Source organism: Synchiropus splendidus, chromosome 9, assembly GCF_027744825.2.
Source record: "Synchiropus splendidus isolate RoL2022-P1 chromosome 9, RoL_Sspl_1.0, whole genome shotgun sequence".
Lineage (NCBI taxonomy): Eukaryota > Metazoa > Chordata > Actinopteri > Syngnathiformes > Callionymidae > Synchiropus > Synchiropus splendidus.
Window position 1 is genome coordinate 20,468,030 of NC_071342.1, and position 26,791 is coordinate 20,494,820.

The following is a 26,791-nucleotide window of genomic DNA, read 5'->3' on the forward strand; positions in this document are numbered from 1 at the left end:
GAATCGAATACCCAAAGATCATGAGCACAGGTGAGAGTAGGAGCGTAGCTAAGCCGAGAAATGGTGAGCTTTGTCTTTAAGCTCAGCTAACTGGTGCACTGTATAGCTAGAATGCTTGTGAAATGGAGTCTTGGATATTAAAGACTCCTCAGTTGTCACGCAGCGATGAACCAAAGCTCGACTGGAAGAGAAAGAGAGTCATGGAGCTTCAAGAAATAATCCTGAGGTTGGGAGTGATGGAATCCTCAGGTGAATCCAGGCGACTCGGACCTTATTCCTTTGATCTGTATAACACATCTTCACCATTAACCCATGAGTCATGAATTGCTTCTCTGTTACGAATCCCCACATTGTGAAGTAGAGAGCAACCGTTTCTGGACTCACCAGCAGAGAAGATGCAGGTGACTCTAGTGTCGAACTGCAGCCTGTGACTCAACTGGAAGTCAATCCCAAGGTTAGGTTTTGTTTAGACTCAAGAGAAACACGCCATGCCTCTGTCTCTTGGTCCTTCAGGTGTGTTTTCCTGGCACTGAGAAAACTTCAGTTTGACCCCCTCTGAAACCAGGAGGTCGCCATTATCATATACATGTTGTGCATTTATGCGCGTCTACAAAGAGCTCATTGATTTTTAAATGGGTTACGTTCTCACACACACATACACAGACTATTTTAATGAGTTTCCTTCCTCAGCAGACAAGTGTGTGTGTGGTTGGGAATAATAGGGTGTAGCTGGTCAACTCGAACGCTGGCTTGTTAAAAACTCAATTAAAGGCAAACAAAGAATGAAAGGGGAAAGAATTGTTTCTCCTTAAAGCCGTTCTGCACGGAGACTGCGAGGAAGAGAACGTGGATTATGTTTGGGGAAAGAGTGACTGTCTTTTTCATGTCGAACGCAACATCAAATCGGTCGCTAAAATTCTTAAATTTCACACTTTAAGTCGGCGAGGACTCTGAAACTACAGAGTGGCAAATTGAAGCATGTGACTGTGGGCAGTATCGACAGCGTCCACGTACAGCAGTGCAGACATGGTCCAGACATAAGCCATTAAAAACCAAAACAGGTTTATCTCTATCACGCCACAGGGGAGGGTTTAGTCCTGGATGGAGCTGTATGACTTTCCTGTGTTGCCTTTTGATTGACATGCCGAAGCATTTCAGGGAAAAATACATGGAGATGAGAATCATACTATTGATGTTGTTTATTTAACAAGCAACCCACAATAGACGTCACAGAAAGTTGCAAAACTAATGATAAAACTAAGCTATAAAATCTGCTTATTCCGACCTATATTTTGATTTGAAATGCTTTTCCTACGTTTATTTTTTGAGTTGGAAATATCGTTCAGTGGAATTCAAATGAGCTCAGTAGGACAGCAGCTGGCAGTAGCGTTCCAGAACAGAGTTGGTGCTGGACAAGACAGCAGAGGTGTGCGACGCACACAGACAGATGGGCGGGAAAAACTCCATGGCTGTTTCTTGTGTTTTTTCATCTGCAATTCACAATATACAATTTTACAATTCTACGATTTTCTTCTGCCTACAGGTGAGGGACGTTTACATATGCATTAATATACACATCAAAGAGTAGTCACATATTGTTGTAGTGTCCAGTAAAAGAAAACAACAAGCGGAAAAGGCGTAAGAATCATTCTATGTTAGATAGAAGCTGTGGTGCGTTGTCAGGGAATGAAATTCCTCGGTTTCTCAATAAAGAGCCTCCATCTCTTAGTGAAAATTTATTTTTGAAGCTTTACTGACTCAGTGATTTGTTCCACCTGATGGATCTCTTTTACTTTGTCGAGCAACATCTTATGGGTGGGTGGTTCAGTTTTTTTGCCACTTAACTGTGATACATTTTATAGCAGCTGTTAGCTATATATTCCATAAACAGATGTTTCCTCTTCCCTCCACTCCGTCAGGAATGACACCTAATGTTACTGCCATGTCAAGGGGGTCATGTGACCGTCAGTGTCTTTGCTTGCTAGAATCATTCCAAGCTGTGAACTTACTTAAATGACAATTTCAGCAAACATTTATAACAGGACAAGGACATGGTTCTTATGTTTTCGCATCGAATATGAATGTATTAAAACCAGGGTGAATGAAAAAGAGTCCTTAATAGCTGAGGTGGTGATGGGAAGGATCCAGTTTATCGCTGTTACAGTACTTCAGCACAGTTTTATTGCTTAACGTTTGAGCATGAATGCTGAGCAGCTTGGATGAATGGAGCTGACAAGCGTGATCTGCGCAGAGACGATTCTGGACCGGACAAAAGTTGTTGTGCCAAAAAGTGACAGCTTCATTTCTTTACCAATAAATACCAAAAACAATGTCGCAGTTACATTTGTCAGTAGTAATGAAACGAAATGACAGGTCAGAGACGTACTATCGTTCTGTGTTGCTCGTGATTTCATGCACTGCTTTCACATAAAGAATGCAGAACTTGTGCATTGTTTTGTTGCCTCTTATATCTGCCTGTTTAGTGAAGTTTCTCACCTGCACCAGACCTCTGTATTTCCTGTGATAACCAGCATCACTTTTTGGCACAATGCCGGCACCCGGTTTGGCAGAACCAGGAGCATTGGGGCTGTTTCAATGCGACAGCTTTTTTAAATGGCGTCCAGCGATGCGATGGTGCTATTGTCACGAACCCGTTCACATTGACAGTGACTGCAAATAGCTGACTCTCACCCAAAGAGCCTTCTGGCATGACTTTAACTCTGGAGAACCCAAGAGCCACTCTGGGTAGCAACCATTACCAGCAGACAAATTTGACCCCGTGTGTTCACCAGGGCTACAACGACATTCATCATTCAAAAGAAGGTCCACCTTTCAGCTAACATCACCACTGCTCTGCTTCCAGATCTACTACGCCAGGTACAGAGGGTCATTCAAAATGTGCCTGCATTGATAGCACGTCAAAAATATTAGTGGCGTTAATACTTACTATAGTTAACGTGTTTTATCATCTTAAAATATGAATTTTATGTGTGTATTTATTTTTTAAACCTCAATAGTGTTGCTCTTACATTGAGCAGAGGAGAACTAGAGGCAGCTCGGAGAGATTCATGCCCAACATCTCACACTCCTTTTAAGAAGAACTGTGGCTGATGGAGTCTGAGATGAATCACCCCAGGGTCAGGACTCAGCTTCCTTCCACCTCCTTCATGCTATAGCACTGTAACAAAAAGGCTGTCTGCAGACTCATCAGACTTGTTGCCTGAAATCTACTGGTGAGTTTTACAGTAAAGAAAAGCGATACTTGAACTTCAAAGTTACATTCCCCTTATGACAGCAAGGAAAGTAAAAGCTTCCAAGCTCTTCCTTGGTTGCTCTGCCCCTCGCCTCCCCTCTGATCTCCAGCACCTCAGCAAAAACGTGCAGATATCAGCAGCTCTAATTGCCTGCCCGTGGGTGAGCTCTCAGCGGCTGCTGCGCCACGTTTTTTGTGAGCGAGGAGGGCACCGGCAGGCCACGTTTGTTTGTCGCTGATCTCTCCGTTTGCCCCGTCCTCACACGAAAGCCTCCCAGTTTTTCCACTTTGATGTTTGATGAAAAGGAGGGGGCGCTCTCGGACTTGACCTAATTTTGACATCAGCAAGTCGCAGACAATGGCAGGCTGAAATACTGTCAAATTTATAAAGGAGACTGACCATCTACTGGCCATGTGATAACATCAAAAGAAGGTCCCATCAGAACAAAGTAGCTCTCCTTTCTCTTCCGGCTTCTCCTTTCAGGGGTGGACACAGCGGATCATCCTCCTCCATCTAACCCTGTCCTCTGCTTCCTCTTCTCTCAAAGCTACAAACCTCATGTTCTCCTTCACCACCTCCATCAATCTCCTCTTTGGCCTTCCTCTCCACCTTCTGCCTGACAGTTCCAATGTCCTTCTGCTTCTTCTTCTTTTTCTTCTTCTTCTTTTTCTTCTTCTTCTTTCGGCTTCTCCCTTCAGGGGTGGCCACAGCAGATCATCTTCCTCCATCTCACCCTGTCCTCTGCTTCCTCTTCTCTCAAAGCTACAAACCTCATGTCCTCCTTCACCACCTCCATCCATCTCCTCTTTGGCCTTCCTCTCCACCTTCTGACTGGCAGTTCCAACCTCAACATCTTCATCTACCAATGGACTGTCTCTCTCTCCTCTGTACATGTCCAAACCATCTCCATCTAGCCTCTCTGACTTGGTCTCCTAAACACCTGAGCACATGTGCTGTCCCTCTGATCCTATCCATCCTGCTCTCACTCCCAGAGAGAAGCTCAGCATCTTCATCTCTGCTACCTACAGCTCTGCCTCCTGTCTTTCCCTCAGTGCCACTGTTTCCAAACCATACAACATTGCTGGCCTCACCACCCTTTTGGACACCTCCCCTTTCATCCTTGCCGACACCCTTTTGTCACACATCACACCTGACACTTTTCTCCAATGATTCCACCCTGCCTGCACCCGCTTCTTCACCTCTTCCTCACACTCTCCTTTGCCGTACAATGCAGTTTCATGTCTTTGAAATTCAGAACAACAGGTTTGAAGCTCACTATTCATATTGGATAAGTTTTAGCAATTGACTTGGGGTGACATCACAGCTAAAACAGGGAGGAAAACTCTGTGTCTGAATTCCGTTTGGAGGTACGCAGGTTTAAATTATAGTACAATGACATGGACCACAACTACAAAATGTGGAATGGCATGTTAAAAGCTACTTAAATGTTTATTGCCGGTCCACTGGTGTGGGAACCTTTCCCAGTGCCCTTTCCTGCTGGTAAAAATAGCTGAAATCCTTATGTTACATGGTACTAACCTTCAAACTGGTCAGGCCAGTTAAAACTTGGTGAAACTAAGTGTTAAACTTCCAAGATTCTGATGGCAGGCCGTCACCATACCTCTCAGCGTTCTCCCTGATAAGTCAGTCTGGCGGCTGGTGTCACGGTTCAGAGCCCACAGCCGAGACACAGCGCTGCAGGAGTGACAAAAGACTAATGTCAATACCACAACGCATCAACATTTCACCATGAAAATACTAGACAGAAATAGAACAAGGAAGAGAAGGAGTTGGAGTTGAGCATTTCCATTGAAACACATGTGAGTCTCTGGAGTAGGAACAGTAACTGCAACTATGTTGCTGTCCCACCGGGCCAACTGGGCGGTTTGAAGTAATCCTACGCTGTAAATGGATCCAGTTTTGGAAGGTGGATGTCATAATGAAATCTCCAGTGCTGGTTTAACATCTTCACACCGAGAGGATCAAAGCTATTAACAGAATCTTCTTGGAGTCAGAGTAAAGTCGTGGGCTGCCACACATGGTGGGGTGTATCTCTGCACGGCGGAGCAACTTTGGTTCTTTCATTGGGGGTGAGTTCGGGTGTGTGTGTGTGTGTGTGTGTCTTGGTTGTGTCTGACAGCAGCAGCAGCAGCACCTGCTCTGCCCAGCAGGAAGTCCGTGTGTAGCTAATAATGAGAGAAGGTGTCAGGGACACAAGGTGCATCCTGAGACGGGAGCACAGAGGCCAGCATTGTCCAGGTACCTCCCAGACACACACGCATTCACACTTCCTGTCATCCTCCTCCCACTCTAACGCACTTGAGGGGGAGTGATAATCACATTTTCTGTCAAACTGAGGAGGTGATGGCAGCGCTAAAAAAGAACACAGCCATGCAAATGTGCCAGTTTGTTTCTTTTTCTGCCGGCGTCAGCTGTCGACGGTGCTCAGGTTTCACCGTAATGACTCCGTCCCCCCGGAGCTGGGTCTCAAAGACTGGTCAGTTGATTGACATGTTATTACCGCCCTCTTAGAGCGGACGGCAACCTTGAAGAAGTGACGTTAATGCCGAGAGACTGCAGTTAATTTTGAATTAATACGCCCGCAAAGTGAAGCACAGACACCAATAGAGATACTTCGTTTTAAAAGAGTGGAAATCTAAAGGTTTAGGAAGTTCATCCATCCATTTTCATCCACTGCTTATCTGAGGTTGCTTTGCTAAGGCAGCTGCATAAAAGGCCAAGACTTCCCTCTCCCCATGAACCGATTCCAGGGGCGAGTTCCAATTCCTCCCTTCATCCTCAACCCTTAACCTCAGCCCTCAAAACCAAGTGTTAAGGTCTGTGTGTGACTTAAATGTGCCCAGACTGTGGGGGGCAGCATTACGCAAAAGAGGTGTTCAGAAGAAGAAGATTGATAAAAGATCATAAAATAAAAGTAAATGTCATGAAACAATAAAGAATATAATGAATAAAATGAGTTAATACCATGGTTTCCGTTTTGTATCTCGCTTTCTTCACCCTTTTTTGCGACAGACACTGGCGAATCTGAAAACTGAAGGAGATACTTTCCTCAACTTATCTTCCTGAGAATCGGAAGGGAGGAAATATTAAGTGTGAAGGGAGGAAATGTAGGTCACTCCAGCGGGTTGGTGTTGGTGAGGCCAGTGATCCAAGGTCAGCCAAGAGATACAGTCGCTTCATTGTGTGCTGGGTCGACCCAGGGCCTCCTCCAAGTTGGACATGCCTGGCGTATCCCACCAGGGACACACCCTGAAAAAGATGGCACCTCAAGAGGCTTCTTCTGTCGTGGAAAAGCACTTGGAATCTGTCCTGCCACCTTCAGGAGAGACATCCATCTGCCTGGTTGTATCCCACCTAAAGCTTGTTGACATGAATGTAGCCTTGCCTTCTGGATCAGCTCTTCCTTCACCTCAAGACCCAGGACTCCGCACTGATCCATCTTTAAATCTCACTCTCCATTTTGACCTCCGTTGTGAACAAGGCCCTACCTTTTCAGCTTCACCTTCACTCGCCAGATTGAGAGATTTCCATCTGGATCAATGATTTATTCAACTGCTTTGTCAAAACTCCTTTCAGATTAACATCACCAGTGACCAAATATAAGAGTCGGACTTGCTCAGGTTGAGTGGACAACATTCAGGCGAGACACTCTCATGACTTGTGTGGCGTCAGCCTTTTAGCAAAACAAAACCGGTGAAGCAGCGAGTCAAGGCCACAGCACTCGGACTCAGACTTTTCTCACACATTTCTCTTTGTGTGTTCATACAAACTTCAGGGATACAGTTGGTTGGGAAGTTTCCCCAGGATCTGATAATCGGGCCGAGGCACGGATTCATGCCCTTCTGAGCATCAGTATCAGGCGCCTGAGGACTCGCTGTTCTTTGGAGGAGGCCCAGCAGCCCCCTCACTGCAACCCTTATCTCACAGTTCTCGACAATATTGTAGCAAAGGAAGGCTTTTCACTCCCTTGCCACAACGGCCTGACTTTCTCATGCCCACGTTTGATCGGACCAGACAGGAATCTCACCTTGATCAAGCGCGAAAGATTCCCAGTCTGAGAGACAAAACAGCAGGAATGTCAAAAACACAAAAACAGCTTGATGACCTTCAGATCTCCACTCACGTGACCTCGGCGCAGCGAGCGCGGCGAATCAGGGCGGATGAAAACGGTTCGGATTTGGCAGGAAGGAGGAAAGCTCCGACCTGACAACGGCGGATGTTTTAAAGCGTTTGACGGATGAGTCAGCAGGAGGGAGAGGTGAAGGAGACTTTGGAGAGACGGCAGTCTGAACTGATGCTGAAGATAATTTGACTGAAGGGGCGCTTCATGAAAGTTTAACCGGAGGGAGCAGGAAGAATTTGCATGTCGTGCCTTTTAGACGGCTTCGGTGACGCTAGCTACGGAGGCCAAAACATTACGCCCGCATAAATCTGTCAATAATTCACAGAGTAAGACTGAAAGCCACGTGCTAAAACTGACCCTAGGACACACAACTGTTTGACTCCACCTTTTGCATGGGAATAGCAGTGGACGGGAGTCACTGCGGTTCCAATGATGGGTCAGGAGAGCCGTTCATGCTAAAGAGCACTTCCCATCTGCAAGTCCTCCTCCTTAGCGTACAGTGTCTTGATCATTCTCCCGGGACACACTTCTCCTCTTCATGCCTTCATTCTCCACAACCGTGGCTGTCTTTCTCCTCTCCCTTCTCCTGTGATCTCCAAACATCGCCTCTCCTCTGCACGTGTCCTACTGATCCATAGTGGTAGCAGAACCTACACTGACAATCCCAGCTTGTCACTGCCCTCTGCCAGCCTTTCTGTGATGATAGCATAGTCTGGATGAAAACTTCAGTGAGAAAAGCCGCTTTTTCACAAGGCAGAAAAGTAGACATCAAGATCATTCAGGCGGAGATACGACTCTTTCTGAGACACTTCAAAACCTACATCCTCACACATCATGTGTCCTCATCTATAAATATCACCATAGCAACTGTGACTTCCCTCACAATGGACAGAATTTTCGCTGCAGATCCACAAGCAAAAACATCCTTTTCATCTGCAAAATAAGACGCCACAAGTGGAGAGAAAAATCAGCCATGGTTTTCTGTTTTCTGGTGGAAGACGGCGGGTTGATTTAAGCGCTCATACAATGTTGCTGACCGTAATGAGAAATGGTGAATTCCTCATTAAATGTGTTGAGTGATCACATGGTGCTCGTCTTCAGCTGCTCACACGTTTTGTTTGAACTGAGTTCCCTTCAGGAACGAAGACTATTATTTATAAAAGATATCGTGGTGAGGACTCAGATTAAAGTTGACAATAATCAGTATTACTGTGAAAGCTTTATTTATTTTCTCTTTAACTCAATTGGCAATTTGATATTTCTCATTATAACTTCTAATAATATTGTTTCTTTTTAAGAACAGTCACTTCAGTGAGAAGCCCTTGTGGCGACCGTGGTTCTGACAAAGCCACACATTTGGAGACCAAAACAAAAACACTCACAATTAGAAGACATGAACAAAAGACAAAAACAAGTTTTATGGACTTAATGCCATTTGTTGTTACTGAAATATGAAACAAAGTGGTAACTTTCTTCTTGTTAGACAAACATTTGCAGCTGTTCTGTCAGATGTAATAAACAGAATCCATTGATTCTGACCCATTTTCTTCAACTTTCCGGAAAACAAAATATAAAAATCAGTTCAACCTATACATTAGTTCCTAAGATTAAAGAAGGAGATTTGCGTGGTAAGTGTGGTGGCGACGATAGAGTTTTAGAGGCCTTATATGTTGCATAACAGACAACTAAATATCATTTCATAATATACAGTGGCACCTCGGTTTTCGAACGTCCTGGAATTCGAACAAAAATTTCGAGATTTTTTGCTGGAGCGCTCACTCCAGGGTTTGATGTCCTGTTGTGGGCTGGAGCTGGGACAGGGATGAGGCCAGTCTGGGACAGAGCGTGACTTGGTTTATGACTTTGTCACAGCCAAACTGCACAGAAGCGCACATTCAGAGCTGGACACGCACCGGGCACCTCTTCACTTCTGGAGAGACGTCACTCACTCGGCAACCCCTCCCACATGCAGCGGCCACACACATAGAGGAACAGCCACCTGCAGCAGACGCTCTACATTCACTCCTACAAAAGACTATTTTAAGGCTTGGAACGCATCATTTCTTTTTCCATTCATTGTAATGGGAAAAATCGATTCAGATTTCGAACAAATCGCTTCTTGAACGGCCGTCTGGAACGGATTGTGGTCGAGAACCAAGGTACTACTGTATTAAGAAAAGCTTATCTGGCCCAGGTCTGCAGTTATGAACCAGAATCGGTGCTGTGAACGATTCAAAAGTGAGTCGCTGAGGTGGCTCATACGGTAAAAGCAAATCTCTATGGCCTGTGAGAGCAACTATACACCAGTAAGACACTTTATTGATCTCAATGCCAAGATATGGACAGATGAAAAGCGAAGTCGAAAATTCCTTCTATCCGTCTTAATGCTTCAGTGGGAGGAGCACTAACCCTGGTAGGAGAACATGATACGTCAATCGTGATAAGATGACGTAATGATCACACAGGACACTAGATCATGAGACAGCAGAGCCTTCCTCATTCGTTCACCTCTTTCTCCTCACTTTGTCCGACCTTCCCGAATCGAAGCGCCATTGAGAAGAGAGGTCGCTCTGCAGCAGAGCTTTGTTCATTATGAAGACATTGGCTCCTCAGCATGATGAGCAGGAGGGGACAACCAGAGCGAGCGTCCCCGTGCCCACCCCTGAGGGAGCGACCTGGGGACTCGCCCTCTTTTGAAGTGGTAATTTTCTCAGACTCTACGGAGGGTCTCTCAATTGAGATGTCTTCTGACAACATCAGACAGACAGTGTTGTGGTCTGATTGAGTCACCCGCAGGAATACCAGCGGAGGGCTGGGGGGCTGAGGGGGGGTGACAGGAGCCAGGGTGAAAATGGAAGTTTCACTCACGTCTGGCTTTTAAAAGTTGTATTGTTTGGTGACAGGTGCCACTGAGGGGAGATTTCATCAGCTCCAGAGAGCAAACAGCACATTTGAATGTGCTCGCATAAGGAAGAATATTTTAATGTCAAACACACGAGGAAGAAAAGCACCAGCTACTCACATCCATAAAGTATTACGCCAAGTGAGGGCTGAATGTTTTACTCCAAGCACTAAGACTTGTCCAGGGTTCTGGTCCAGGAGCAGATGGATGCGCCAACGTTCAAAAGTTCACAATAAGTTCTGAGCTTCAAAACTATTGAAGGTTATTGAGCAAAGTATTTAGCAAACCGGTGAAGAACATTTCTATCAGATATGGGTGGAGAGTTTATCTTTTGGCTGAGAGCCCAAGGCTCCGGCAGCAGAAGCGAAGTTAAAGGCGTGTGCTCGACAGCAGCGTGAGAAAGAGAAAAAGCTGGAGGTCAAACACTGGCCCGGCTCCACTGCAGACAACTAATGATGGGTCAGCTTCTTCGACACAAAGCAGGGATGTGATTTTAAAAGCATCAAACTGCAAAATAGTGACTCTGGGTTTCATGTGGAGGTCAAATAAGGGGGCGCTCTTGTCATGCATGAGCCAGATTTGATTATATGGCCGGAAGCTGATGATTCCTGAAGCTAGTTTTCTGTACATTTTGAGACAACACGCAGGACAAAATAGTTTTGAAAACAGAATTCATTTAGCCATTATGGAGGAGATGAGTGACGGTATTTCAAAGCCATGTTCACGACTGAGGGAAGGATGGAGTTGAGCTGTTGAGAGGACTCGATCAGGTACGGGAAAAAAAAGAGCTGAGCCAAAAGGGACAGTTCCGGATGAAGAGGTGATCCATGCGAAATACAACATGTGCTGTTCCACATTGAAAGAAGAGGTTGAGGCGGCTCTGGCATCTTGCAGGGACGACTCTTGGTCACCACCTTGGCAGAAGGTTGTGGCCACAACTAACTGGGAGGAGGCCCCGGGGCAGACCAAGGACTCTCTGGACAAGGTTTCTCGGGTGTGCATCATTTGGGCCACTTGCTAAGTTGATGAAACTTAGCAATTTTATACCTCACTTCATTGACTTTGTTTGTCATTTAACACATGAAGTATAACTTGTTTACTTTCATCCATCCTCTACGTTTTTAAAAATCATTATAAATGAGTTCTTGTGAATTACTGTCAGTGATATCGGACGGGTCATCTTCAAATAACAGATGGAAATATTTTTTTGAAATTGGCTTTTATTAAAATGTATTTTGCCTTTTAACAAACACATTTTATAAGATTTCTGGTGCTATAAAAGTTCATGCATTTAAGCGTTAAGCATAATTTTGAGTAAATTTGATTTATTTCAAGTTTTCTTTGATTTATCTCAAAATAAATTATATTACATTATATTAATTATAAATTATATTAAAAATGACAGCATAAAATTTACTTCAACTATTATATAATTATTCTCAAATTATTCCAGAACATTTAATATCACATTTTTTATATTAAAGATGAATTATTTTCTTCAGAAAATGACGTTTTCTCTCAAAACACTGACACGCTTTGATGCTTTACTACACATTACCTTTGCCATCACTGTAAAATATGTCATTCTTAAGACTTTGTTACTCTAAATGATGCATCTCAAGGAATGTTTAATGCCACTTCTTGTGGTATTAATTTAAGACTCTCCCTCCACAACAGGCCCAGTTTCAGATACTGACCCCCCTGGGAAGACCCCTCCCATATACCAGATGAAAGTACATTTAACAGTGATGAACTTTTAGCTTATGAATGTTTGAACCCAGCTCTCCTCTGAGGAGAAGCCGAGAGGAGTCACAGTGGCCCGTCTCTCTCCAGAGGACCTGTATAAGGTTCTGCTCCCACCACCCGATGGCCTTATTCTGTCAGCCCCTTCTCTGAATGCAGATTGGCCTTTACACAAGGGGTCCACGGAGTCCCCCCCCCTCCCGCTCCTCCCGGCCTCCATCTGTTTCACTGCGTCTTCGGGACTCTGTGCCAGACTCCACACAGCAGCAGAATTGAAGGGAGGGGAAGTGAGGACCCACCAACCACGGTGACACTGGAATCCACGGCAACATTTGCAGACAATGTTATCAAGACCGCAGCACGCTCGGCTGTGTATGGAAACAACCTTGAACCCCAGGTGGCGCTGGCGGAGACAGAGCAGGAATCCTTCTTTATTAAGCCGCTTAATTGTGCTGCGGCAGGAAACAATCTATTTCCCACAGCAAATAAGTCATCAACTGCAGAGAATGATCAGATAATGGGAGCATTTTTATCCATTATTCAATGAATCACAGCGGCCAGATTTGAGATATTAACAGGGCTGTTATACGAAATAGTCAGTGATTCTAAACTGATAAACCACGCTTTACTCTGGACCAGAATGCTGAACACAAATTCATATAAATGGTGTTGAGGTTGATGCTAATACAGAGACTTCAAATTCATATAAACGCCGGTGAGATATGCATTTTAAATGTGTGTTGAACTGACCTTTAAATCTACTGCAATCCCTCGAGCCCTGTAAAGTTTGGAGCGTCTGGCTCTTACATTGGGCAGGAAGCCGCCATGTGGAAGTACTGTGACTTATTTCACAGTTGTTCCGTCTAGTCGGTCGCAATTGATCTTTTTTTTTTTTTTTTACACAAAATTGCACGATACATCCTGTTTGCATCCAGGCCAACCTCCCCAGTTGAATATTGAGTTGCACATCAGGTACTATCATATTATGTCTGAAAGGTTTTGCACCATTACTGTGCTTTGAAATGGTCTGTGCTGCAACATACAGTACACTCGCCCTCCTGCACTGTGGCTGGTGAAGTCAAACACGTCTGCTGAGTCTGCAGACTTCTCATTGTTTGAAAAGCCATCATTAAACCGGAATCATGGGGAGGCTGTGTTTTATTCTGGGCATCGCGAGCAGTGGACATCGTGTACGATTGTTCAAGGGGCTGTTGAGAATGTTGGCGTCTTAAAAGACTCCCACAGGTGTTATATTCCTGTACACAACAACAACACAGTCTCCATGGCAGTGGTCAAAATGAAAAGATGCGAGCCAAACACTGAAACCATGTAGCAACCTTTCACTTAAATCCATTGAGATTTCAATTCAAATTCCATTCAGGATCTGTCTTGCGCCACAGACAACCTCTCGACTGCTGAGCTAAGTCAAACGCAAATTCATTTTTTGGGTGTGTTTTGTGTTTCCTGATCATTTATGGATACTACGACTACAGTGAACACTTGTTCTCATTCACCTTTACCAGAAAAAAAACACAATTTTACAGAAAACTCACCACAGCAGGGGGTGATCCATTGCTGATATGTGGATGTCCAATACCTACAAAACCAGCAGATGGAAAAATATCAGGAAATAATGAAAATCATATCAAAGTTTACCAGTTGAAAGTGGAAATTATCAAGAAATAATTGACAAAAAAAGCACATTTTCAAACTTTGAAATGGTCCTTCTGATACATGACTGAAAATTTGAGGATAAATCAGGATGTGAGGTTTAAAATCCCCGCCCTAAAAGGGATTAACAACACAAAAACATCATTCAGAGTAATGACAGTGAGGTACTGAAGTGTTTTAGCAACGGCTTCCCAGGTCGATCAACATTTACTATGTTTAAACAAAACTTCCCGAAGTGTAGTTACAGTGAGGAAGGAAGGATGCCAACGTCCATGCCAACGTTGGTACCCAGCAACAACACACATCGGGACAGTTTTCGGGCAGCCATGACACTTCCTACAGGCTGGACCTGTCAGTGATGTGCGCGCACGCTCTACTCGACATCTGTCCTCTGCCATGCTCGACTGACGCAGGGTTGACTCACACTTTCGCTCCCCCACTCTCCATGAATGAGTTTCAGATACTCGTCACCCAGGGCCATGAAATAATCCGCAATAATCCACACCTAATCTCAACCACTGGAGACACGTCATCGCCGGGAGGAAATGAACGACTGTATGTCGTGTTCAGACTCAATAGCTCATAGTGAGAGAGAGTGTACGGCTTTATATTATGGATCACAACATCAGAGAACTTCACCTCCTGTGTGGGTGTACTTGTATAGCTATCCTTGTCAGGACATTTTGCTTTGTGGGGACATTTTTTATGGTCCCGCAAGTCCTTAATTTGAGGATGAAAACATCAAAATAACAAGGTCATTATAATTTTAAGTTTAAGTTTAGAGTCCTGGTTACAGTTAGCCATTTGTTTTGGATGGTTAGGTTTAGGGTGAGAGGCTGGGCAAAAGACAGCGACTAAAACTTGGGAAAAACACCAACTTGTGGAGACCTTCTGCTGGTCCCCATGAGGTTACTCTTGTTATTTGAGGATTAAACTGTCAAAATAACTTATGATAGAATTTCAGTTTGAGTTCAGAGTCCTGGTTAAGGTTAGTCATGTGTTTTGGATAGTTAGGTTTAGGGTGAGAGGCTGGGGAAAGGGTCATGGCAATAAGTGGTGCCCACAAAGAGAAAGACACAAATGTGTGTGTTGTATGTGTGGCTCACAGAACTCTGATTACTCTTAGTTTTTTGAAAGGCAAGGAGAAAGTGAAGTACATTTCCATCATTGATGGATTACAACAGCACTACAACTATGAATGGAGGAGTCTGGAGGGACAAAAAAACTCACTAGACTAAAAATAAAAAGCAAACACTCGCATCTCACTTCCTGTGTGGGAGTAAAGCATCAAAACACATTTCTAGGGGGGATGCAATAAATTCAGTTTGAGCTGAGGTGCGCACTAAAATAGAGGCATTTTGAGTGGTTGGAGAATGCAAATATGGGAATCTTCAGGAGAGGAAAAGAGAGTCAATGTTTTAGTCAAACAGAAAGACTGTTGTTTCTTCAGTTCAGGTTCAGATGAACCGCAGATGAATGTTGGTCAGGTAACACATTTGAAGAGCTTTGATATGGGACCATGTTTTCAGTACGGTACTTTTATTTTTGCAGGTGAGACCATGCACATGTTTAGACCAAAAACGGAACACATAGTAAAGACTTCACCACCAGCTTCCAAGTATTTCTTTCACTTGACACGGTGCAGTTATGATCTTGCACCCCCAAACAGCAGCAGACAATGTGTGAGTAACATGGTTGGAAAGTAGGAATTGAAGGGAGAAAAGCAGTTTACTCCGGCTGGCTGCTTTGGCCTTGACATACCGAAACACTCCCACCGTCCACCTCTCGCTACAGAGAGTGCGAGCTTGTGCGCGTGCCTCACTTCAGTGAACCATGAGAGTCCTTGTCCTGAAACCTTGAGTGTTAAACATTTTGAGGGAGGGAGGTGGGGGAGCTCTTCTGGGAGACAGGAACCCTGAGCAGATAAGAAACTCTTCCACCAGGATGACTTGGACATAACACACAAAGAACTATGCGCAGAGATAATGCGTGTGAGTGTGTGTGTTTGTCATGCGTCTGCGGTCTCCACAGGTGCGTGGAGCAATGACTGGAAAGCGAGGAGGGTTGGATAAGTGCTGACGGAGCACAGAGAACAGATACTTTGTCTTCAAACATCTTCAAGGTCCCAGTGGAGGGATAAATGAGCAGCAGCAGGCGTTGCTCCGGGGAGACGGGTCCGGAGCTTCTCGTGGTAAGTGCTCTTCAGACTTGACTTCTGTCACCAATGATCTGATGCTCTCCTTCCCCACCAGGAATCAAGTGGAGGCGTCAGCAAGACTCTTTTCACTCGCGGTTTCTTTTTCCTATGCATATACCTCTTTGGAAAGTAACTTTAAAGAGGCATAGGGCATGGGAAAATGGGGCTGCAGAGGTTTTCCGCCTCGGTGTTGGCCGGCTGACATCAGAGCTCACACGGCGTCGGAGCCCTGCTGCAGCGATGACCCTGTGCTCCCTCACTCACACTTGCTGCAGGTGATTTCTCTTCAGACGGAAGCTGCTTTTCCACTGACTTCACTTCCATGTGAGGAAACCTGACTCATTATCGGTCATAGTGAGAGTGGGTGGGGGGGAAAATCCAGTCCTTGACCCCTCAAGAAAAACTGTGATGCTGTATTTACTGAGTGTTAGCAGGTCATTTAAGGTGGTGGTACACTAGGCAGTTTTTTGTGCATCTCTGAAGAGCAACAGTGCCCAAAGAATTGCCTCTGTATTTCTGCTTTAACCACAATAAAGTGATTCTGATCACTATGGGGTGTCTTTCATATTTGTGTGCTTCGATGGTCATGATTTAATGTCACATTTTACTCTGTTTTTACAATACATTGTTGGGTTTAAAACACTGATATTTCAAAGAAATATGTTGATCATAAATTTAGTTGATACCAAGAAAGTGGTAAAGCATAAAAAGAAACGCAACAAATAGAAATATATCTTTAACCTGCAAACTATGAATTATTACTTGTGCCATTTTAGTCTTAGTACTACTGCTATATTCAGTAAAATATTCTATAAACGTAAATGCCATTTTTACTCAAATAAAAAAAATAAAATCTCGAAGGAAACTACATAAAAACAATCAAATATATGAGCAATTGATACAAAAATTCATCACAAATGCAGATTTACTTTTAAATAAATCAATACATATTATTTTAACTTTGTATTCACCAGAATCAAGCAAACTTACACAAAGCTGACTATTAAAATAAAATAAATAAAATGCCTAAATGTTAGAAAAAGCAGGATGAAGGAAGGAAAATGAGCTCATGCATACCTTGAGGTCATGACCTCAAACTATAGTTCATCTTGACTGCCATCTTGAGGGCAACAAATTCACTTCACACATGTCATTGAACTGCAACTGTTTCTCACAGGACCATAGTTCTGTTGTTTTAGGTGCCAATATGGAGCTTTGTTTGACTTGTTATCAAATGTGTAACAAAAGAATATGGTGACTTAAAATGGAATTTTAAAAAAATAATCAAACGTGACCGAGGTGAGGACTAAAATGTTACAGGTCGATATTTCCCAGACATTTATGAAGACGTTCTCACCTCCTCCTAGTGTTCACAAAGAAGTATTGCATCATCAACAAACATAGGTGTATAGTAAAGATCTTAAAATCTTCAGTTGCACAACTGTAAACACCGCAGGACACAAAGACAGACACCCACTCAGGAGTAGAGCCTAAATGTTTGGACCCACTGTGGAACATTCTGCGCTGCAGCCCAGCGTTGGTCATGTGAACACGCTGACAATACAAGCTACAGTTGCTTAACTGACTGGAGTGAATAGATGTACCTGAAATGGACAGTGGAGGATCCCACTTTTGAGCAGGCGTCAGCAGGAGACGGATGAATACAGGTCAAGCTGGAGGAAGCTGACTTGCTGTGGCAGCCCCTGATGGGAGAAGAAGTTCTGTATAACAGCAGTATAGACCAGAGGCTCTGAACCTTTTTGATGTCAGGGCCCAACTTCCCCAGAACAAACGGGCCCAGGGCCCATTCAAGTGATAGAACTGATTCGTTCCTCTTATATCATTTGTGATCAACAACCATATTTAGTCTACTTACACGTAAACAAACCAAAACCTTGTGAAATGACATGAAACCATGTGATCATCGCAAAGATATTTGTCATGGAAAAGCCCAACCAGCAGCAGAACCAGAACCAGTGAAAGCCATATTCAGCAAATTTACTAAAGAAAAAAGGGGGAAAAATACACTTGATGCAAACTGTTGAGAAAATTGGAAAACTGAATAAGATTCTGTATAAAATATAATAAAAACATGTCTAAATATCATAAAATAAAAATAATGTATTTTATTTAAACTCCAAAGACGATAGAAATGAAAGTATCACCATAAAATGCTTTCATTCATTTTCAAAACTGCTTCATCTGGTGCTTTCGTGAACAGTTTTTACTTTTGGGGGCGCAGCATCACTTTCTTTATCATTTTTTCTTTTCAAGAACTTCTCCATAGTTGGTAACTATCACAGATTTGCAGCTGTCAAGTCAGTTCAGTGACTCACTACTGCCACCATACGTGGCTTATGTATTAGAACCGAGCGTCTCGCGGCCCTGAGGTGTAACACATAAAAAGTTCTAGGGGCCCTCTAGGAGGCGCTCGCGGCCCAACCATTCAGAATCACTGGTATAGACGACCCCCCACCGGGCGTCTCCCTCTGAACATACCTATTCAGTATTTGACCCCTCACATCCACGTGACAGATGATGAGTCACGCAACTCCCAGCACGTCTTACTCCTGTTCCATATTCAATAGAAATGAAAATAACCTCCGAGTTTATGGAGCTGTAGCCGTCAACACGTGTTGCTTTGGCAGCAGCATGACCCTTTGTTGCAAGTGACCAGCGACCCGCGACTCACGCAGAAATCAAACCACTTCAGAAATCCCTAAGATCCGAGGCTCCAGCCCGTCTGCTGCCACCATTAACACCTCCTCATCTCCACCTCGCCGGATTCAAAGGGATCAGTGACGGCGTCATTGTCATTCCAGTCAGCAGTTGTTTACCGTCTGACAATGGATCATTTATTGATGCTCATGTAGCCATTACGGCAGGGAACGATCTGGGCTAATGCTCCAGAATGAGGGCCTGACGGCCTGAATGGAGGTGTGGGAAATGAACTCAGGATGCAATAACTCTTTCAATGATTCATATTTGCGGCCAGGCGCTTTAATAAAACCTTCTGTGTTTCCTTTGAAATGTACTTGCAGAATGAGGACCACACAAAGGAGCCAGGGTAAACCTGCCAGCAGCACGTACCCCCTGCCTTATCGTCTCATAAGGTGGGCTTCTTTGTGCTGTCTTCCATCTGATCCGCAACTGACGGTGTAGACCTGTTATCAGTTCCAAAGAACTCCACACAGCCTTGAATCGAGGGTGTTCAACTGGCCACAAAAGACAACAAACAAACAAAAGCACCAGAAACGGTCGCCCCATCTCAAGTCAGACGCAGTGCAACTGAGAGGTACAGAGTAAAAATGAGTGGAACAGTAAGGCAGTAATGCCTCAACAAATATAATAAAATAATAAATATAATAAATAAAGACAGCACAATTTTTACCTGAAGTAAAGTTGTTTAGAGTAGCACACATATTACACTACACTAAGATATTCTGGGAATCAATTGCAGGCAAATAATGTTTATAATAAAATGGATTAATCATTACAAAAATAGTTTCACACAAGAACACAAACTTGTGATTTGAGTATAACTAAACCGTGTTTCAATATTGAAGAGTACAATTCATATTTATGTAGTATCGACACATATAATAATTTCATTGGAATGGGGGAAATGTGGAATTGTTTTTTTCAAAGAAAAATGAAGAAAGGCATTTATCACAGTGCAGAAGACAACACTGTCGATGAAAAAAAAATGCATTATAGTTAGACAGAAAGGTTTGTTTGCTCTCATGTACTGCTTGTGTTTTTTTATTCAAATATCGACTTGTGGCAAAAGTGCCCTCGGAACCTTTTGAGAGGAGATCTTTACCACTATATCTCAGGTTGCTGGTGACAATGTGCCACCCATATCTGCATTGTTCGGAATGTCAAATTCACCTTCCCTGCCTTCGTCTGTGAAAGACGTCACAGCCTTTGTGACCCAACTTGCCAGGAGAATAATTCTACTGAAATGGAAGAGCGCCACCCTCCCTACCTTTATTCACTGCGTGAGAGATGTTTTGTTTTTCCTAAAATTGGAGAAGATTTGACTATATAACGGAAATGCATTGAATAAATTGGAGAAGGTTCAGGGCTGTTTTTTGACCTGTTGGAAAGACTCTCCTTAACTAAATAAGTTTAAAATTCTAGTTGCTGATAACTTATTATTATTATTATTAATACAAATTGATGTATTTTTGGTTGTCATTGATTTAGTTTTGTGTCTCTTTTTGTTTGTTTGAGGATTTTTTTTGGATTGTTTATTTTTTTCATGTGAACAAGTCATACTCCGTACATTGTATTCTTCTTTTTCTATTATCATTGTACTTGTTCATTTTGTTAATGTTTTTTTTTTTTTTAGGGGAGAAAAACAAGTTTTTTTCCCATTTGAATTTAAAGTTTCTGGATATTTCCATCTGTATAATGCTCTTTTATTATTATATGTAGAAGAAACTCAAATAAAAAAGGTGAAAAAATGCCCGGACTTCAATGAAGGTAACGGTGAGAGGGAGCGTCTCCACCGCGCCAGCACGTATTTCCCTTTGTAAATGTGAATGACGAGTCTGTTTTATGACGCTCTGACTCAATCAGCCTCCTACTTAGCTGGTGCCACCTAATGACGCTAAGGTGAAGCAATACACACCTTCGGCAGACTGGAGGGCGCCGGCCCGACCGGTCTTTCAAGTAGGTGCGAATCGTTCCGTCGGAGACAAAAGAGCTGATGGATCCCGATGATCTGGCAGTTCACCTCTGCTTTGAAGTCCCTTTTGAAGCGGGACATCTGCAACACAGCTGGGAGCCACGAGGCCACCGGACGCCGAAGGAAAACATTTGCCTGCAGCAGACGGAGGACGCTTCCTTCAAGCCAAATTTATACATATTTTTGTCCACGTAAACTTTCTGGGTACAAACGAGCTGGAAATAAAATGGCCGCTTCCGCGTTCCAGCGGTTTTACACTTTAATTTTACCGCTAAAAGACACCGGAGAAGGCGCTAGCACGTGACGTAATATGACGCGCAAGTCTCCTGTCACCTGGTTGGTCAAGCTCTTCCTCGACGGATTTTCAAATCACGTGACGACTTCAAAACCAGCGCTGCCTGTCGCGTAAACGGAGGATGAATATGGGTTTTATTTATGGATATATATATCAATATTGTAGTATGACTGACAACGAATGACAACGAAGATAAACCTCTATTTTATTTTATTTTATTTTATTTTACATTTGAAAGCAACTGGTAGTTATATAATCCATAAACAGACGTTTCCTCTTCCCTCCACTCCACTCAGGAATGACACCTAATATTACTGCCATGTCAAGGGGGTCATGTGACCGTCAGTGTCTTTGCTTGCTAGAATCATTCCAAGCTGTGAACTTATTTAAATGACAATTTCAGGAAACATTTATAACAGGACAAGGACAAGATGCTTAAGTTGTAGCTTCAAATACAAACATATTAAAACCAGGGTGAATGAAAAGGTGGCGTACTTTAGCACAGTTTTTATTTTATATTTCCTGTCAGCACTTTACTCCAAAACACTTTCCTACTTGGTGGGATCCCCACTGACCATTGCACTTTGATTCTGAGAAGAGCAGTTCTAGAAGAAGAATGAAGAAATGTCACTTTTTGAATGAAGAATGTCTTTACATGATCATGAGCGACGAATTCAACGAATCAAAAAAAAGTTGTGCATTGTCGTGTAAAATTCACTTCCGAAACCTTTGACACGTGTTTTGTCTGTATTTAGTTTTATTCACTTGATTCTAAGAAATATATTCAAGGTTAATAAGACCGTCTTTGCTGGTATTTTGAGTAGTTTGCATTTGTTTGCGTGTCAGTTTTAACTGAAGAATATTAAATACATGTCTTTGAAGTTTCGAGATCAGGCTCATGAATGAAACAATACATTGAACGTGTTTTACATTGTTTATTTAATCATTAAACACATTATTTTGCGTAGAAATAACATTAAAACGAGTGATATTATAAGTTACAGTAGCTTCAGTGCTTTCATATTAGAGACACTCTCCAAAAACGAGAGAGAGAGAGCAACACATCTAGATTCTAGACAAGAATAACTGGCCCCAGCTGGTCAGTAGTAGGCTGGAGGGAGGATGACAGGGAGCGCGCGGTGGTGATGGTGCAGAGGGGCGGGAAGGACCGGCCGGTGGAGTGGCTGCTGCGCATGCGCGTAGTAGGCGCTTGGATCGTGGAGCTGTCCTCCCAGGACGTGGTGCTGAAACAGAACCGGCGGCAGCAAAGCAGCAGGCACCGACAAAAACTCCGGCCGCACCTCCTGCACCTCCCGCTTCAGCTTCATCCTCCTGTTCTGGAACCACGTCTTCACCTGCGAGCGCGAGAAATCATTAGAAACTTGAAGTTGAAGAGGAGAGGAGAGGAGAGGAGAGGAGAGCAGAGGAGAGGAGAGGAGAGGAGAGGAGAGGAGAGGAGAGGAGAGGAGAGCAGAGGAGAGGAGAGCAGAGGAGAGCAGAGGAGAGGAGAGGAGAGGAGGGAAGAGGAGAGGAGGGAAGAGGAGAGGAGAGGAGAGGAGAGCAGAGGAGAGGAGAGGAGGGAAGAGGAGAGGAGAGGAGGGAAGAGGAGAGGAGAGGAGAGGAGAGGAGAGCAGAGGAGAGCAGAGGAGATGAGAGGAGAGGAGAGGAGGGAAGAGGAGAGAAGAGGAGAGGAGAGGAGAGCAGAGGAGAGGAGGGAAGAGGAAAGGAGGGAAGAGGGGAGAAGAGAAGAGAAGAGAAGAGAAGAGAAGAGAAGAGAAAAGGGAGAAGTGAAGAGAACAGAAGAGAACAGAACAGAAGAGAACAGAACAGAACAGAACAGAGGGTTCCAGAAGTTGATTCGAGACACACCTGAGTTTCCGAGAGGCTCAGCTTCTCCGCAATCCTCCTCCTCTGCGTGGCTCCCAGATACTTGTGCTTGTTGAACGTGTTCTCCAGTTTCCTCACTTGTTCCGAGGTGAACTTGGTCCGGACTCGCCTTTGCTGGCCGCTTTCCCCTTCGCTGTCGTCACCCACCTCGCTCTCGGACCCCGAGGTGTAGCCGCAACTGTCTGACGGAGGACAGACGGAGACACTTAACCGACTTGAGCACAATCAAACTCTTGAATGAAAAGGAGAAGAGTCAGATAACTCACTGTTGGGCGAAGACGCGCGACAATCGCGTGCTGACTGACTCCCCTCATAATCCTGGAGCTCCGAGTGAGGCGTCTTCTCCGGCGTCTGCTCCTTGTAGTAACTTTGAGAGAGCCACTCCACGGAAAAGTTGGCCATGCTTAGTCCAAGTGCGCTGCGCTGATCCAGAGGGTCGCTGACAGTGGCCCTCGGGTGACTCCTGACCTCCTATATAGGAGTGACGCGCGCCTCTATTTGCATATGCAAAGAGGTTCTCAGCGGAACGATAGAAACCTGATGGTGGTTGTAATTGAGGTTAATAGAGGGTGGCGCTGTGGCTTTTCTCACGTCCCCGGCTCGGGGGGACCATCCGGCGCCAGCAAGTCTGAGTGTCAGGTACCTGACATCTCTCTGCATGAAGTGATCCACGTCTGCATCCGCGACGACGGAGGAGGACGCAGCGTTTGATCTGCGCTGAAAAAACCGCCTCAGATGGAGAGACGCGTTTCTTCGGCGTGTGGAGTTTTGGTGGATCGGGTTTGTGGCCTCGCACTTCAAACCCCTCCGATTAAACTGGCTGGTACACAAAAGCCCAGACTCTCAGGAGCCAGGACGGAGGGGCCCCTGGGGTCCGTGTAAACTCATCAATGAGCCGCGTAATTACGACTAATTGTTGGCCATGATCTCCCCGTTACCTGGCCGTTTGAAGTGCAAGAAAGTGGCGCATTTGAAAGCCCCCCGCTCTTTGTTGACACGGTCAATATCTGCGCCCCGCTCCGCTCATTGACTTTAACATCTGAGTGATCTCCTCTCTATTACATTCACTCCGGCGTGTTTGCTGCCTTATCGGCCGACTCTGTTCGAGGAGGATCACATCAGATCCACACAAAAGAGGCGCAGATAAGATCCGCATTTGGATCGGCTCCCTCGTATTTCTCTCATCTGCAGATAAAGAGGGGGATAATATATTCATGTCGGACTAATCCACGCCAATATATGATCATATCATGCGCCCTGCGGGGGAGATAAGTGGACGATCCGCGGCGTTTAAACAGCGGTTTATTTGGTGGCGGATCCGAAGCGTTTCTTTGTGAAAAAGTGTAAACAGAACTGTCCTGCACTGTGAAAAGTGAATTCATATTCACGGCTTTTCTTTGGAACAAAGTTACAGATATTTGAAAATATGAAATACACTATACAATAAACTTTTTTTTTTACCTCAGAAAAGCAGAAGTAAAGCAAAAATAAATCTGGTTAAGAACCAGATCTTAAAATCAGTCAGTAATACAACACAAAATTATACATATTGAAAATGAGTTCCTACAGAGAAAACAAAAATATAGAGTTGAAGCTTCAAACTAAAACGTCTCTTGAACCATGGAACTCATATGTAAATCATTTATTTATCTTACATGAAAAAAACAGCAAGTAAGACCCTCTAATGTTTGGTTTGGTATTTTATTTGTCTTTATAGAAACTGTGTTTGTTTTAATCCCTTAAAAACTCTTGAGACTTAACAGAACAACTGTAGATTTGTTGGTCTGTAGTCTGTTTTAAAGCAAATCTCCTAAAACACTCAATAAAGTGTACTTCTTTAAAATGTGTTGGCTTTAATCCTTTAAGATAAACTGCTCCTCAGTGAATAGCCTAAAAACAAAACTATATTTGAAGGTAAATATAACATTTGAAGGCATCTCACATTACTTAAAGTGTGATGAATTCGGGTTTTTGAAAGGAAATCTCTGAGCCAGTATGGAGAGGATCCACAGAAGCACAATGACGTCATACTTATAGCTTGAATATAAAACTTTATTTAAACATAAATATTAATATTTAAATATATACAATAATTCTCTCGTTCGATTGCACGTCTTTCTGTTAAGTGACACAAGTGGGAGTCTGTGGGAGTCTTCAGTAGAAGTGAGGGATCATGAGCGGAGCGTGCTGCTGCTGCAGGGCCATCTGGGGGAGCGGGAAGTATCCGGGGGAGTAGTGGGCTCTGACGTCGTGGAACTGCGCCGGCGTCAGCTGATGGTGGAAGAGGACGGAGGGAATTTGCGCGTTCATGTCCTGAACTTCACGCTTGAGCTTCATTCTTCTGTTTTGGAACCAGGTTCTGACCTAAAGAGAGAGGCGGTTAGCGTCCCAAGTTTGGCACAGCGAGAGGCGCAATAGTGACATTTGGCGTTGGCTTCTCTCTTACCTGAGTTTCTGAGAGCTCCAGCTTCATCGCCGTCTTCTCTCTCTCCGCGGCGTCCAGATATTTGTGCTTGTTGAAGATCTTCTCCAACTTTCTGATCTGCTCCGGGGTGAACTTGGTGCGCACCCGCCGCTGCGGGCTCTCCTCCTTCTCATCCACGGAGGGACAGTCGGAGGAGGTCGCCTCGCTCTCATACCCGGATGAGTAGCCGCTCACGTCTGAAACTGCACCAAAAAAATAAACATCGGTTAGACTCACGTCCCCTCACACACACTCATGCACTTGGCGCGGCGGCTGGAAACTTACTGGGTGATGCGCATTTTGGTGCGTCAAGGTCGTGGCTCGCCGGTTCCAGAGAAGCTTTGGACGGTTTGGGTTTTGGCTGCAGGTATCCTTTACCGTAGGTGGGCTGTCGAGGCTGGACCAAGCAGGGGATGTGGGGCTTGGTGGGGGCCGCCACCTCGTCGTGGTGGCTCTGGGCCATCCATTCCACGGAGAAGAACTTCATGATGCGCGGATGAGTGTGTGCGTAAATCCAGCAAAGGTCAGAGTGCGTCTGAGCCCCTGCCCTCAGCCCGGCTTTTATAGCACCTGGGCGCCCTCCCCGCTTCATTAGCACATGTAGAGGCTCTTGTTAACGCCTGATCGATCCCGATGATTTGGGCTAAACGACTCGTTATTGAAGTCTTTACATATCCTGTGAGTGTGTGAAGAGCTGGCGCCACCGAGTCTGTGAGAAAGCGCCTGAGCTCATACATTTGTCCTGGGAGGCTGAAACCGGGGGTCCGACGCATTCCTTTCATGACGCATACAGTGAGCACCGGAGGGAAAGTGGCGGAGTCCCCGAAGTTATCAGGGTCGTCACATCTCGGTATCACGGAGGAGCGACTCTGAATACCAAAGAGCAGCAGAGCTTCATTTGAAATACAAGAAACAGGCCTAAACATGCCTGTAATACATTTTGCCGGAATTCAATTTTAAATAATTGAAAAAAGAAAGTTGCTACAAACAGGTAAATAACGCCTTACGCCAAACATATAGTTCTGAATCACATTAAGATTTCTAAATTATTAAGACTCAGAATTCAGTACATTTTCTTATGGGTGTTCATTTTATAAAGAAAACTGATCCACTTAAGAGTATGAAATTAATAATATCTGAATTTTATTTATTTGCTTTTATTTATACAAATAGGAAAATAAAATGCCAAAGTGTTCTCCAGAGAGTCTAAAGTTAGATTTTGAAGTCTAATCTAATATTTCTCTACATTTCAAAAGAGAAATCTGAGTTTTTGAGTGTGAAAGTTTTTGTATAAGGACAAATCAGGGACGAACACATGAAACATAAATATGAGCAGATTGAATTCTGCACAGTGTAGAAACCACAAGAAACAAAATGAACACTCAAATGAATAAAAGCAGAATATATACCTTAGATTTTTCCCAAAATAAATAAAGTGAAATGTAAAAATAAAAGTTGATAGACACATCATTTTACTAGTAGAAACCTTTAAATTACATTAATTGATTTTGAAAAATTCGTAATGGAACAGATATGAGTTA

At 44.0% G+C, this 26,791-nt stretch overlaps 2 protein-coding genes and 1 long non-coding RNA gene across 4 annotated transcripts; all 3 read right to left on the minus strand.

Moving 5' to 3' along the window:
* Nucleotides 1-1,234: 1,234 nt before the first annotated feature.
* LOC128765163 (uncharacterized) lies at nt 1,235-20,855 on the minus strand. Of its 2 annotated transcripts, XR_008415830.1 has the most exons (5): nt 20,548-20,855; nt 17,516-17,614; nt 13,597-13,640; nt 4,876-4,949; nt 1,235-1,490 (listed from the first exon to the last, which is right to left on the minus strand). It is a non-coding gene; the product is annotated as an uncharacterized LOC128765163 (long non-coding RNA). The 2 variants fall into 2 exon arrangements; XR_008415829.1 differs by lacking the exon at nt 1,235-1,490 and having other exon boundaries at nt 3,662-4,949.
* A 1,144-nt stretch (nt 20,856-21,999) lies between these two features.
* vent (ventral expressed homeobox) lies at nt 22,000-23,188 on the minus strand. The gene is made up of 3 exons (XM_053874528.1): nt 23,053-23,188; nt 22,769-22,968; nt 22,000-22,254 (listed from the first exon to the last, which is right to left on the minus strand). Exons 1-3 carry the CDS (start codon nt 23,186-23,188, stop codon nt 22,000-22,002), a joined length of 591 nt encoding a protein of 196 aa, XP_053730503.1.
* Nucleotides 23,189-24,892: 1,704 nt separating this feature from the next.
* Nucleotides 24,893-25,737, minus strand: vox (ventral homeobox). Its single transcript, XM_053874529.1, has 3 exons — nt 25,536-25,737; nt 25,233-25,453; nt 24,893-25,150 (listed from the first exon to the last, which is right to left on the minus strand). Exons 1-3 carry the CDS (start codon nt 25,735-25,737, stop codon nt 24,941-24,943), a joined length of 633 nt encoding a protein of 210 aa, XP_053730504.1. The 3' UTR covers nt 24,893-24,940.
* Between the last annotated feature and the right edge of the window lie 1,054 nt (nt 25,738-26,791).

What these genes read in the sequence shown, in the direction of transcription:
- vent (XM_053874528.1), bottom strand. Translation starts at nt 23,188, where the DNA reads ATGGCCAACTTTTCCGTGGAGTGGCTCTCTCAAAGTTACTACAAGGAG. An exon ending in TCGCGCGTCTTCGCCCAACA is followed by an intron (nt 22,969 to 23,052) that starts GTGAGTTATCTG and finishes GTCCTCCGTCAG; the next exon opens with ACAGTTGCGGCTACACCTCG. An exon ending in TGAGCCTCTCGGAAACTCAG is followed by an intron (nt 22,255 to 22,768) that starts GTGTGTCTCGAA and finishes TCGCGCTCGCAG; the next exon opens with GTGAAGACGTGGTTCCAGAA.
- vox (XM_053874529.1), bottom strand. Translation starts at nt 25,737, where the DNA reads ATGAAGTTCTTCTCCGTGGAATGGATGGCCCAGAGCCACCACGACGAG. An exon ending in ACCAAAATGCGCATCACCCA is followed by an intron (nt 25,454 to 25,535) that starts GTAAGTTTCCAG and finishes TTTTTGGTGCAG; the next exon opens with TTTCAGACGTGAGCGGCTAC. An exon ending in TGGAGCTCTCAGAAACTCAG is followed by an intron (nt 25,151 to 25,232) that starts GTAAGAGAGAAG and finishes CTCTCTCTTTAG; the next exon opens with GTCAGAACCTGGTTCCAAAA.